Source organism: Neophocaena asiaeorientalis, unplaced genomic scaffold, assembly GCF_003031525.2.
Source record: "Neophocaena asiaeorientalis asiaeorientalis breed wild unplaced genomic scaffold, Neophocaena_asiaeorientalis_V1.1 scaffold253, whole genome shotgun sequence".
NCBI classification, from domain to species: Eukaryota; Metazoa; Chordata; class Mammalia; order Artiodactyla; family Phocoenidae; genus Neophocaena; species Neophocaena asiaeorientalis.
The window spans coordinates 2,546,388-2,560,519 of record NW_020174553.1 but is presented as its reverse complement, the minus strand read 5'-3'; the positions used below and the strand labels follow the sequence as shown (position 1 = coordinate 2,560,519).

General features: G+C 42.8%; 1 protein-coding gene across 3 annotated transcripts in view; it reads right to left on the bottom strand.

Moving 5' to 3' along the window:
• Nucleotides 1-14,132, bottom strand: part of BCKDHB (branched chain keto acid dehydrogenase E1 subunit beta) — a 231,325-nt gene that overhangs the window by 216,533 nt on the left and 660 nt on the right. For all 3 annotated transcript variants that reach the window (XM_024757453.1, XM_024757455.1, XM_024757454.1), the window contains exons 2-3: nt 1,569-1,646; nt 1-69 (exon numbers count right to left, since the gene is read on the bottom strand). In XM_024757453.1, the coding sequence (XP_024613221.1) occupies nt 1-69; nt 1,569-1,646 (147 nt within the window). The remainder of the gene's footprint in view (nt 70-1,568; nt 1,647-14,132) is intronic.

Below are 14,132 nucleotides of genomic sequence, written 5' to 3'. Positions count from 1 at the left end.
CATACTTGTCTCGCAAGCCAACAGTACATCTAAAGACTCCACCAAAGGCAACATCTTCACCAAATATTACTGAAAAACAATGTTTAAAAAACACATTGTATTTAATAATCCCTAAATGATACTAACAATGAGAAATAAGTAATTCAAATGTTTACATTTTCAATTAGAAAACAGGAATGGACCACAGATCTAAATCAAGGTTTCCCAATTTCGACATCAGGGACACTTTGGACTGGATAATTCTTTTGTCATAGTGGCCTGTCCTGTGCATTGCAGACACAGAGCAGCACCCCGGGTCTCTATCCAGTGGATGACAGTGACCCCACACAGAGCTGTAACAGCCTCAAGTCTGTCTCCAGACATTATTAACTGTGAGGGGAGGAGGGGGGATTAAAATCCCCAGTTGAGAAAGAAACACAGATCTGGAATCTCATCTTGCTTTACCCATGAAGGAAACGAGGCCAGAAAAGTAGTAAAGTAACTTAACAAGTCAGAAAGCAAGAGGCAGACCTGTGACTCACACGCCAGGCTCCTGAGTGCCTGAGCAGCGTTTTTGTTTTTGTTGTTGTCGTTGTTTTTGTTTTAAATACACGACATACAATGAGAGTCAGCAATCGAAGAGCTAAAGAAACAGCATTTCAAGCTGAGAGAACAGTGACAAATAGGAAAGTGGCAGATTGCGTGAAAGAGAAAGGAGGCAAGTATGACGGATGTAAGGAACGAGGCAAAGAATAGTATAGGTGAAAACTGAGGGGCGCCTCGTAGTAAGGCAAAGAGAACCAAACAACGGGTGTCCACAAAGCTGAATTCTAGTCCCATTAAGGCACCTCATCGGCTTCGCGGACCTCAAGAAAATAACTCACCCTTCTCTACGGGGCTATATCAGTCATTCTCGTTCAAAACAAAGGAAGGTCTAACCAACTACTAGTCCAGCTCTCACTTCCTCCTAAAAATGAACCTGTTTTTCACTTGACTTTAAAACCAGAGATTCCCAAGTGGAAACCCAAGGTACACTAAATATACATATGAAGTCAAGTCAGTCAAATGTAGAAAATACACAGTGGGACAACTGGCTTTATATCAATAACTTAATTTAATAAGATAAAGTTACTTATAAAGTTAATTATAAATATTACAGTTATTTCCCAAAAAATCTTACAAGTTGAATGACAACGTATCCCAAAGGAAAGCACACACAGAATCAAACCTTCATTTTATAAATAGATAGCTGAACGAAGTGGTATTTTCCATTTTTTTCTACATGCTAGAGAAACAGCAGTACATATTCAAAAAACCCAGAAGGTATTAATGTAATATAAGGACCACACATACTGTGGGAGAAAGTTAACTTAATGATGCCAGATATACATGCGAACTAATTCATAATAAGAGGATTAAAAAATGTGTTTGATATCATAATTTGATTATTTAGCCTTAAGCATTTGTTCAGGTCTTTTAAAAATTTCAAGTAGATATAATGTTACCCATTGAGCTCCAGACAACTATTTCTAGCAAATCTTCAATTCTGATTAACACAACTACCACAGTCAAGCACAAAGGAAGTTTACCTGCAGTAGGGTCTTTGGCCAGTGAGTTATCTAAGGCACTTGTTACTGCCTGGAAGAGATTCATTTTCTGAGTTTGCCCTGTGAAAATTAAAAAAAAAAAAAATTCATGTATTGTAACATATATAAAAAATAACCAGTTTCTTAACTGTTGATTAAAATTTAATTAAAGTCAAGGTAGATGGGACTTCCCTAGTGGCACAGTGGTTAAGAATCCGCCTGCCAATGCAGGGGACACAGGTTCAAGCCCTGGTCCAGGAAGATCCCACATGCCGCACAGCAACTAAGCCCGTGTGCCACAACTACTGAGCCTGTACTCTAAGAGCCAAGCCACAACTACTGAGACCATGTGCCACAACTACTGAGAACACGTGCCACAACTACTGAAGCCCACACGCTCTGGGACCCACGTGCCGCAACTACTGAGCCCGCATGCTGCAATTACTGAAGCCCACGCACCTAGAGCCCATGCTGCCCAACAAGAGAAGCCACCGCAATGAGAAGCCCACGCACTGCAACGAAGAGTAGACCCCGCTCGCTGTAACTAGAGAAAGCCCACACGCAGCGAGACCCAGTGCAGCCAAAAAAATTAAATTTAACTTAATTTAATTTAACAAAATAAATAAAATTTAAAAAAAATAAAGTCAAGGTAGAAAGAAAGGTATAGAATATATTACGCAAATTTACTGAATTATTTACAATGATGCAGGCTCTGTAGAGGATACAAAAGTAATACAAACTTTAAGATACTTGTTGAGGAGGCAAAATTTAAACATATTAAACAATTTTAAAACGAGTATAAAAAAAAGGAGGAAGGAACATGACAAAGTTGAACGAATGTGTGTAGACAATAAATAAAAGCTATGGAAAGTCAGAAAAGGGAAGCAGCCAGAGTGGTAGCGGTCTGGGAAGACGCCCTGGATGAATCTTAGGAACATAAGCCATAACAAATACACGTGACCAATGTCATGTGTTAAATGTGCCAATAAGAACAAATGGTCATGGGCCACAGAACAGTGAGGAAGGCTAAAAAAGCTTCAGTGCCCAGAACTGCTGGTGTATGGAGAATTCTATAACCCCATGCCTAAGCACACCAGCTTGGCCCTTCCTATTTCTTATTGCTCAAGCAGAATCTCTGTGAGCCAATCTCTATCTCCCTAAATGGGGTGCTGAGAGGATTAAATGGAACAATACATGTAAAGCACTTAGAACAGTACATGAGACAGTGAGCATTGAATGAATATTAGCATTAATTGTCAGACTCTGGTCTGTGAATGTGGCCTTCATCTGGACCTTGGCATTATTCTGAATGGTATAAAGCTTTATGTGATAAAGTTCCAAATGTTGGAATTCAGAAATACCGTGATTTTAGGGCTTTGGTTTAAGCCTCGGTGCTGCCCAGTGCCCACAATCGTCCCAGAACTGTAGGGTCAGATCATCCACAAAAGCACTACTCAGAGCAGAAAAGGCTTCTGCCTGAACCTTCTCTGATACACAGGACCCGTCTTCATGTTACTGCCTGATCCATGCACCTTAACCCATAGTCATGCTGATATCAAACCCCTCCAACACCTGCTGCCTACCCTGACTACTGGCCCATCTAACCTCTGTGAACCCCAGTGGCCTGTGCATCCCAAAAGCCAAGGTCTAATTCCCAGGGTGGGTCACAACCATGACTGCTGTTGCCTTCAACCCTGCAGCCAAGACACTGATCAGCCATCCTTTTCCTGGAGGCCCATCCCTGGAGTGCCCTGGCTCCACAGCAGGCTCTGACCTAGGACACCTGCAACCTTCCATCTTCCCCGCCTTCTGATTCTCTATCCAGCTCTGGGCTCCCACCTGTCTCTGATCCCTTCCACACTGTTTAATACCCAGGCTACAGGTCTCGGCGATAGCCGGTCAGATCTGCCCTGCTGCCCTCTGAGCCCAGAATAAAGCCTGGTTCTACTCTTACTTCTGGTGTAGAGAATAGGAATTTATTCAAGAAATCATTGTCATATCACCATCACACCCCATGTCCATTATTACTTCATAATGTATTTTTCTTAAAGGCTAAGCCATTTAATAGATACTTTCCTTAAATCCTTCTCCATTCTATAAAAACTCTTAGAAGTGTTGACTGGTGCCCAGCATAGATGATAATCGGTTAGGGTAAACTATTTTCCCAACCACCATGACATTCCCACTCCTTCACCTCTTTCACACATTTCCTAAAGTAAGATTTTTATCTAGGAAAATCTAATGAGGATTTTCATAGCTAAGACTCTAGGGAGGATGAAACTCCCTAAACATCTAAACTGGTACTTATTTCAAGTCTGCTGACCGTTTGAATTAATACTGAATGCCTCTAAGACATCTCATCTCACTGCTGCTTGGCAAGTTTCCAGTAAGGAGAAAGCAAAGACTTTAATAATAAAAATCATACAGAGTGAATCTGAAAAGTATTGCTTGATAACCACAAAGAACTTGTTCATCTTGTATGAAAATAATTTACAAGTAAGGGTATCTAAAGGTTATATTTCCACGTGAACACATAATCTTTCCCTCCTGAATACTTTTTTTTTTCAAACAAAGTCAGAATTTTGGGGTTTGTGATTAACTGCTATTCTACTAGATGCTTTTAAAAGCTTTAAGTGACAATTTTTAGTAGAACAACATCTACTTGTGGTTCTTTTTTAATTTGCAGTGTGATTTTATGGATGGGTCTGGAAGAAATCACAAGTTATTCAGAGGTAACATCATTTAAATATTTATTTTCCTTAGAATTACTTATTTTCCTGGGGGTTACACCAAAAACTATTGATAAAGTATGCCTAAAGTTCCCTCATGATAAGATAAGCACACCTGGAGCATGTCTAACCAAAGCTGTGCCACTGGTAAGACCTTAAAAGGGAAAAAAAAAAAAGGTCTATGAACACCACTACAAAATTATTAAACCCAGTTGCCAAATCACACAGTTACCAGTATCAATAACTGGCTGCAAAATTTCAAAGCCAGACTGACGACTCTTCTTTTCCAGGATAAAAAGTTATAACAAAATGAACATAAATATACACAGCATGCAATTTCCCAAGCCAAGGATGCAAGCTAAAGGGTACCCATTGGTAAAATGGGGTTTTATGGTTGGAACTGAGCTGCTTACTCAAAACTGTCCTAAGTAGAACACTGTGAAAAACCAGGTCACCATCTGGCCAGTAGGCACATGAAAAGATCTCAACTTCGCTAATTATTAGAGAAATGCAAATCAAAACTACAATGCGGTACTACCTCACACCGGTCAGAATGGCCATCATTAAAAAGTCTACAAATAATAAGTGCTGGAGAGGGTGTGGAGAAAAGGGAACCCTCCTACACTGTTGGTGGGAATGTAAACTGGTGCAGCCACTATGGAGAACAGTACAGTGGTTCCTTAAAAAACTAAAAACAGAACTACCATGTGATCCTACAATCCCACTCCTGGGCATATATCCAGAGAAAACTCTAATTTGAAAAGATACAGGCACCCCAATGTTCATAGCAGCACTATTTACAACAGCCAAGACATGGAAGCAACCTGAATGCCCATCAACAGAGGAATGGATAAAGAAGATGTGGTACATATATAAAATGGAATAGTACTCAGCCATAAAAAAGAATGAAATAATGCCATTTTCAGCAACATGGATCGACCTAGAGATTATCATACTAAGTGAAGTCAGTCAGAAAGAGAAAGACAAATATCACATGTTATCAGTTATATGTGGAATCTAAAATATGCTACAAATGAACTTATTTACAAAACAGAAATAGACTCACAAAGAAAACAAACTTATGGTTACCAAAGTGGAGGGGGGGATAAATTAGGAGTAGACAGCAGATACAAACTACTATATATAAAATAGATAAACAACAAGGTCCTACTGTATAGCATAGGGAACAATATCCAATATCCTGTAATAAACCATAATGGAAAAGAATAAATTTTAATTTTAAATAAAAAATTTTAAAAACCAGGTCATCATCATTGCTGCAAAGACAAAGTGGCATGTTACTGGGATGTAAGGGACACAATAGAACATAAGGGGGCAGGGGTTCTTAACTGCCTTTGATCAGAGCTATGTGCTCAGCCCTTACAACAGTATCTGACATGCAATAGGTGCTCAATAAATATTTGTTGAGTGAACAGCTGAACAAATAAACCTATGAGGCTGTTTCTTAAAAATTAAAAAACAGGGCTTCCCTGGTGGCACAGTGGTTGAGAGTCCACCTGCCGATGCAGGGGACACGGGTTCGTGCCCCGGTCCGGGAAGATCCCACATGCCGCGGAGCGTCTGGGCCCGTGAGCCATGGCCGCTGAGCCTGCGCGTCCAGAGCCTGTGCTCCGCAATGGGAGGGGCCACAGCAGTGAGAGGCCCGAGTACCGCAAAAAAAAAAAAAAAAATTAAAAAACAGACAAAGCAAATTGTTCATCAACCACTTTAAAACAAAGGAATGGGATAGGAAAAAACCTACCAGTGTCACAATTCAAAGACAAATTCCAGGCCAAGGGGAGTGGGGGAGAGGCAGGACTGCAGTACCAGTCTGATGAGCAGTACTCAGTTATTCTGAGTAACCATTCCATATGCAGCATGGGGTAGCACTGAAGGGAGAGAGAGGCCATCAGCAGAGCTAGAGCACCTGAGATTTAATGGGTCACACAGGTGCCCCAGGAGCAGCGTCCAGAAATAACCCCGGTCATCAGCAGCCCATGCTGACAGTAAGTGTATCTACACTTAGACCCCGAACAAATACAAATAAATACACAGCTAAGACGTGGATTAGGGTCTACTTCGGAAAACGAAGCTTCCACCAACACATCCAGCACTGGTTCTGCTCTGGGCTGCCTGGTCCCTGGTGGAGACCTGTGTATCACAGCCCCTCCTCGTTGTGTGCCTCTTAGAAACCCCCGCGTTGAGCACACTGCCTGACACACACATGACAGGCAGTACACGCCTGTTGAAGCACGACGAATGCATGATTTCCATGGCATAATCTGGCATGAACCACACTGTAAAATGGGAGGATGCCTAAGAAGCTACCTGTTTTCCCCCAGCAAAACCTCTTCCACCCCTCCGGATACCCTACTCTCCAGGAATCTTTTGCTAGGAGCCACGTATATACCTGTACCCCATTCTAACCCCTATTAAAGGGTGTCCCGACCTCTACCCCATAAAGTAAGTTTCAGGGAGAATCCAAGTAACAGGGACAGAACATTTTATATTGAAATGTAAATGAAGGGTCTCCAAACGCAAATGCCTTTTGAAGGTGCCCGTGTTACTGCATATCCACGAAAAGGAAGAAATTAACAGTTCAGGGTGAGGTGGGCTCATGCTAACATCTGCCAAGGCATGATGCCCATGGTATGACAACCTGCGGCACTTCCCTTACCTTTGCTGGCCCTAATCTACTCAGTCTCTATGATTCTTAAATCCATCTATTTTGCTGGTTACTCACAAATGGGTCTCTCCAATCCAGACCTCTCCTCTGTGCTCTTGGCTTTTATATCCAACAGCCATCAGTTCTCCACTTGGGTGTCTTGGGCTTTTCTAACTCAACCAGCACAGAACTGAACTCTTGATGTCCACTCCCAAAACCAGTCTTTCCACTTTAAAAACCGCACTAGATGGCACCCAGGTGCCCAAGCCAGAAACCAAGGAGGCATCCTTGAATGTCTTCCTTTTATCCATTCTTCGTATCTAATCCCCTAAATCCTACTTCCAAATATATGACTTCCAAAGTAAAGCTTAAAATCCAGCACGACTGTGTCCTATTTCCAGAACTTCCCAACACTTTCCTGTTCAGGAAACCACCTCCTAGTGGCCTGTCTTAGCTCTGGCTGCTGTAACAAAATGCCATAAAACCATAGTTTGGATGGTTTAAACGACAGAAATTGACTTCTCACCATTCTGGAGGTTGGGAAGTTCAAGATCAAGGTGAGTTCCCAAGTGAGGACCCTCTTCCTGGCTTGCATCTTCTGGCTATATCCTCACATGGTGGACAGAGAGAGATAATCTCTCTGCATCTCTGTTTATAAAGGCTCTAATCCTATTCATGAAGGCTCCGCCCTCATGACCTAATCACCTCCCAATGGCCCCACCTACAAATACCATCACATTGGGGATTGGGGATCTGGGCTTCCACACATGAATTTAGGGTGTGTATGAACATTCAGGCCACAGTACTGCTTCCTCATTTCTACTCTTCACGCCTCCACATCATTCATCAGAGAGCTCTATAATGAGTCCTAAAAGACAAAGCAAGTCACATTATTCCTCTGCTCAAAATCCGTCAGAGGCCTCCGACTGCTCCTGGAATAAAGCCCCCCTCTCACCACGTCCACCAGGTCCTGCTCGATCTCGTCCCTGCCCACCGTGAGTCCCATTCTGCACCACTGTCCCCAAAGTTCAGTGCCACCAACACGGGCTCCCTGCCCCCTCAGGACCTTCACTGTTGATCCCTCTGCCCAGCACCCTCTTCACACCTCCTTGGTCGCTCCCTTCTGACCCCTTAGTGCTTCATTAAATGTGACCTCTTCTTAGGACCCTTGCCAGATCTTTGTTTTTCTCTTCCCAGCACCTGAACATTTCCTTCGGGCCATTTATTACAATGGGGGTTGATTTAAATGTGCATTTGCTTGCTATTTTTTGTCCATCTCCTCCATGAGACTTCAGATCCCATGAGGACAAGCCCAGACTCATATCTTTAAGCACGTACCACAGAGTTTGGCATCCGGGAGAAAATTTAAATGCATAGGATAAACGAATAAACAAACTCACAAAATGCCCGAAATCAGGGTCAGGGAGAGGCCCGGATGTGAAGTTCGGGGAGCAACAGTGTAATGAAGGGAGCGAACACACTGCCATAAGGCAGACCTGGCCTAGAATCCGATATGCCACTTACTCCCTATGTGACTTTGAGAAAGTTACTTAACCACCGACATTCAGCTTCCTCCGCTACAAAACAGGGATAATAATATTTAGTGGGTATTATTGATGTCCACTCCCAAAACCACTCTTTCCACTTTAAAAACCACACTAGATGGCACCCAGGTGCCCAAGCCAGAAACCAAGGAGGCATCCTTGAATGTCTTCCTTTTATCCATTCTTCGTATCTAATCCCCTAAATCCTACTTCCATTGGGCTATTGTGAGAATTCAATGAGATAACTACTATCAAATGTCCCAATATTTAGGGAGCATCTACTCTGCACCAGTTACCTTCCCTCTCCCCTAATTAGGGAGACCTTTCTAGCACCATGGGTGTCAGGCACCAGTAACTGTATGGATTATCTTATTGAGTGCCCCCAGCGACGCTCTGAGGCAGTGCAAATGAGGAAAAAAAAGCTTATGAAGACTAATACACACGGCCAATGTCACAATGCTAAGTTGTAAAGTGCGACTCAAATTCTCTATCAGAGCACTGTTACTTGAGGATTAAATGAATCGATACACGCAGGGCACCCAGAATAGCACCTGGCACACGGTGAGCACTGATCAAAGTGTCCGCTCTCATCGTTATCTTCATTCTGTGGGGTACCACGAGAGGTTTGGATGAGCAATGATAAAGTCAGTCAGCACAGGAAACACAGAGTAAGAAGAGAAAAGAGGAAGGACATTCATTGAGGGCAATTCTAAAAAAGATGAGGAAAAGAGACCTGGAGAGAATTCTCTGGCCCCAAGGGTTTCTACCTGTGACGTAGTTGTTTTGGTGCCAGATCAGAACTCAGACCACCCTACCTCACTCATAGTGTTCTATTCCGTCAACACTGCCAATGCTAGAGACTGAATGTTTGTGTCTCCCCAAATGCAGATGTTGAAATTTAATTCCCAATGTGATGGTATTTGGATGTGGGGCCTTTGGGAGGTGAGTATGTCATGAGGGTGGAGCCCTCATGAAGAGGATTAGTGCACTTACAAAAGAGACCCCAGAAAGCTCTCTCACCCCTTCCACTATGTGAGGACACAGTGAGAAGATGGCTAAGAACCAAGAAGCAGACCCTCACCAGACACTGAATCATCTGCCAGTGCTGTGACCTTGGACTTCCAGAACTATAAGAAATAAATTTCTGTTGTTTATAAGCCACCCAGTCTATTGGCATTTTTTTAAATAAATTTATTTATTTTTGGCTGTGTTGGATCTTCGTTTCTGTGCACAGGCTTTCTCTAGTTGCGGCAAGCGGGGGCTACTCTTCATCGCGGTACGCAGGCTTCTCATTGTTGTGGCTTCTATTGTTGTGGAGCACAGGGTCTAGACGCGCAGGCTCAGTAGCTGTGGCCCACGGGCTTAGTTGCTCCGCAGCATGTGGGATCTTCCCAGACCAGGGCTCGAACCCGTGTCCCCTGCATTGGCAGGCAGATTCTTAACCACTGCGCCACCAGGGAAGCCTTATCAGCATTTCTGTTACAGCAGCCCAAAAGGACTAAGACATCTCAACACATCCAAAATTTAAGTCACCCTCTCCCTCTCTGAAAACGTGCTTCTCCTCTGCCATCCCTCATTTCTATCAGTGCAACCACCACTTGACCATCCTTTCAGCCTCCCAGGTTGAAAATGTCAAGTCACCTTCGATACACCTTCCCCTGACTGAGCCCCCGCATGCAAAACGGTGCCAGAGCCTCCCACACATGCAACCATTTCCACTGACACTCACCAAGTTGAAGCTTCTCATGTGGACAATTACAATATCTCTCGGACACATGTCTCTGCCTCTTTACCTTCCCTTCACCAATCCATTCTATAAACTTGCCCAGTAATATAACACAAGGACATCTCAGGTCACTTTCTTGCCTAAAAACAGTCAATGGTCCTCCACCGCCCACAGAACCACATTTGAACCTATACATAATGCACTGGCGCAGTGAAAGGCACGTTAGAGATATTCAATCTTTTCTCCTCCCCAACCTTTATTCTAGCTTTAGAGGCCTCCATTTACTTTTCCTAACTTGTTTCCCACCCATTTTCGTTCTCCTCCAAATGAACTCACTACTTCCTGTTCCTCATATAAACTCCATGCTTTCTAACCTCTCTTTGCTTACACTGTTCCCAACCCTAAAAATTCTAATACTGGCAAGAAGGCCGTCATCCCATAATACGAAGATTCTTCATTATGCCGTTGATCTCTGAAAGCTGCCTACTGTCCCATACACAGGACATCCCCGACCACAGTGGCCTTCTCGACTCCTACAGCACATCTCACCCCACCTCAGGGCCTTCACCCTTGCTTGTCCTTGTTTCTTCCTGGAAAACAAACTTCCACTCTGGTCCTTGCAGAGGTGATTCCTTTATCAATCCTCACCGTGCAGCTTAAATGTCACCTTCTCAGAGTTGACCATGACCACCACTCTATTTAAGGAGTCCCTTTCATGTGTCAAAATAACCAAAATAAAAGAATAAAAGTTATCTGTAGCACGCATGAAAGGCAGAGAGACAGTAACATAGAAAGGCAGAGAGAGAATAGGTATCTTCATTAGTATGTACAACAGTACGTGTGGGAGACTTTGGCATTAGACACATCTGGGTTCAAATTCTTGTGCTGCTTATCAGACTCGGGCAGGCCACCAACATCTCTACGCTTCAATTTTCTCATCTGTAAAATGAGCATAATGTTCTCCAGCTCACAGGTTACTGTGAGAATTACAGACGGATGTCTACCACAACACCTGGAATACAGCAGCTGCTCAAGAATGGCAGACAGTATTAGCACTGAGAGAAGAAATAACCCCGTGTACAATTTTTAAAATACACAAAATACCCGAGTGTGTGTGTGTGTGTGTGCGCGCATGCTGCAGTCACACTCACACGCATGAGCACATACGATTCTGACACCAATTCCAAAGTGCATGTGTCTTTTCAACACATCACCAAGCAAGTCTGCAACACCAGCTGGGTGTCCTATAATTCATCTCAACTCCTACAGATTAAGGGCTCAGCCCTACAAGACCGCCCCTCCCCCAATTCAGATGCCAACACCAAGTGAGGCTGTCACCTGTGCTTCTGACTGACCAGCTTAATATGGGAGGTTCCCACAGCTCCTCCTTGGGTTTGATTAATTTGCTAGAGCAGTGCACAGAACCCAGAAACATTTTACTTACTAGATCGCTGGTTTATTATAACTATAATAAACTATATATAACTCAGGAGCAGCCAGATGGAAGAGCTGCATAGAGCAAGGTGTGTGGGAGAAGGTGAGGCGCTTCCCTGCTCTCTGAGAATGCCACTCTCTCAGAAGCTGTCTGTTTGGGGCGGGGGGAGGGTTAATTTTTATTGTTTTTGGCCACACTGCGCGGCTTGTGGGATCTTAGTTCCCCAACCAGGGATCAAACCCAGGCCCTTGGCAGTGAAACAAGAGTCCTAGCCATGGGACCACCAGGGATTTCCCTCTCCGAAGCCATCTGAACCCTGTCCTTTGAAGTTTTAGAGAGACTTCCCTAGGCATGATTGATTAAATCATTGGCCATTGGCAATCCACTGACCTGGAGGTCCCCCTACCCTCCCCAGAGGTCAGAAGGGTGGGACTGAAAGTTCCAAACCTCTAAGCACATGGGTCACCAGCCCCCATCCTTAGGTGACTTAGGGGCCTACCAAAAGTCAACAGTAACATAACTAAAGACACCTTTATTGCTCTCATCATGGGAATTTTCAAGAGTTCTGTGCCAGGAACAGAACAAAGACCAAATATGTATTTCTTACTACAAATCACAGTACACCTGTGATTTTAGCACGACACCCAGTACTCACACTCTCACACCGCAAATAGAAGTACGAGCTGGTAATCTGAACTATGCATTAAAAATCCATTAAAGTGTTCATATCTTCGAATCAGAAATCTCATCCCTGGGACTTTATCCTAAAGGAATAATCTCAGATACAGTAAAAGATACCTGAAATGTTTCTATCTGCATTATTTACAACACAGCAAAACTGTAACAACAAAAGCATAAAGGTAATTATTAAAAGTTTCCATTTACTTACCGAGTGCTTCTTAGTAGTCAGAGACTGTTAAGTACATTATGCACGTTATCCTTATTTAGTCCTCATAACAACCTTCCAAATTAGATATTATTAACTCCTTATAAAGAAATTGAGGTTCATGGAGGCTAAGTGATGAGTTTAAAGTTATAGGTAACAGTGTGAAGATGGAACCTAGCCTAATCTGATTTTAGAGCCAAGATTTTAACCACGGAATTATACAGTGTTTCTGCTCGACGGAACACGTCTTTTTTTTTTTTTTGGCCATGCCACATGGCTTGTGGGATCTTAGTCTCCCAACCAGGGATAGAACCTGGGCACTCGGCAGTGAAAACACGGAGTCCTAACCACTGGACCGCCCAGGGAATTCCCAGAACATGTCTTCTTCCAAAGAAGGTTATAAAAACTATATAACAATATGGGAAAATGCTTCTGATTAAATAATGCAAATCGTATCTGTATTAAAACTACAATTAGGGGAAACTTTTATTCCACTCATTTTATTAGTGGAATACATTAATTCCACTAAACTGAAAGGAAATACTTAAAGGATACACCCCAAAATATTAGCAATATTTAGGTGGGTGGTGAGATTACTTTCTTTTTTTGCTTTTTTCTATTATCCAAAATATCTGTGATATGCTTTTATTATTGTTATAATAAGAACAAATATTTTATTATCATTTTACTCAAGTTTTAGTCATTTCGTAATTATGGAAGGAGGTTAAGAAGACCTATGCTCTATTTCTCAAGTATCGGGCTAAAGTTTCTTTGCTCTGAAGACAGAATTCGAGGTCCATCTTGTTGAATAGAAAAAGTTGCTATTCGCCTTTATGGTGTCTACTATTTCACAAAACCGGAACACCTCTTAGTAAATAGTTTCCACATGCAGTTTAGCACATCGTTTAGAATGGAAGCTCTGGAATCTGAAAAATTAGATTCCAAAGCTGATGCTACCACTAACTTAACTGTGTAATCCAGGACAAACCATCTCAAGACCTCATTTAACTTAACTGAAAAATGGCAATAACAACATTACCTACCTCTTAAGGTTGTCCTAAGCATCAAATGAGAGGATGAATGTAAACTTCTCAGCCCATGCCTGCCTGTGGTAAGTGCTCAATAAATGTTCATTTTTATTACTCACAAGCAAATACTGGCACACTTCCCAAAATGTCAACTCTAGCATGTGAGAAGTTATTAGCCAAGGAAAAGGTAGCTGTTTTCTCATTGTTTCCAATGTTCTGATGATAGACACTGGATCTGTTGGAGATTACAGAAAACTCGCAGAAGAAACCGTCAATGTCACGCAACTGTCATACCGTGAAGCGTGAGAGGTGCTACGTGTCTGCTGCCGTTGGAAGCACTTGAAGGCTTCCTCTGCCCATCACCTACATTGTCACCTACATCGCTTACCCCTCCTTGGCTAAGTGGCAGCCTAGCCCAGCACAAGCTTAGTACTAGGCTCAGATAGGAAGCTGGATGTTTCTCATCTCTAGGAATTAGCTGTTCTGTGACCTTGGGGAAATCAATTCAGTTACTTTAGTCCCTCCGTTTTCTCTTACCTACTAAAGCAAAAAAA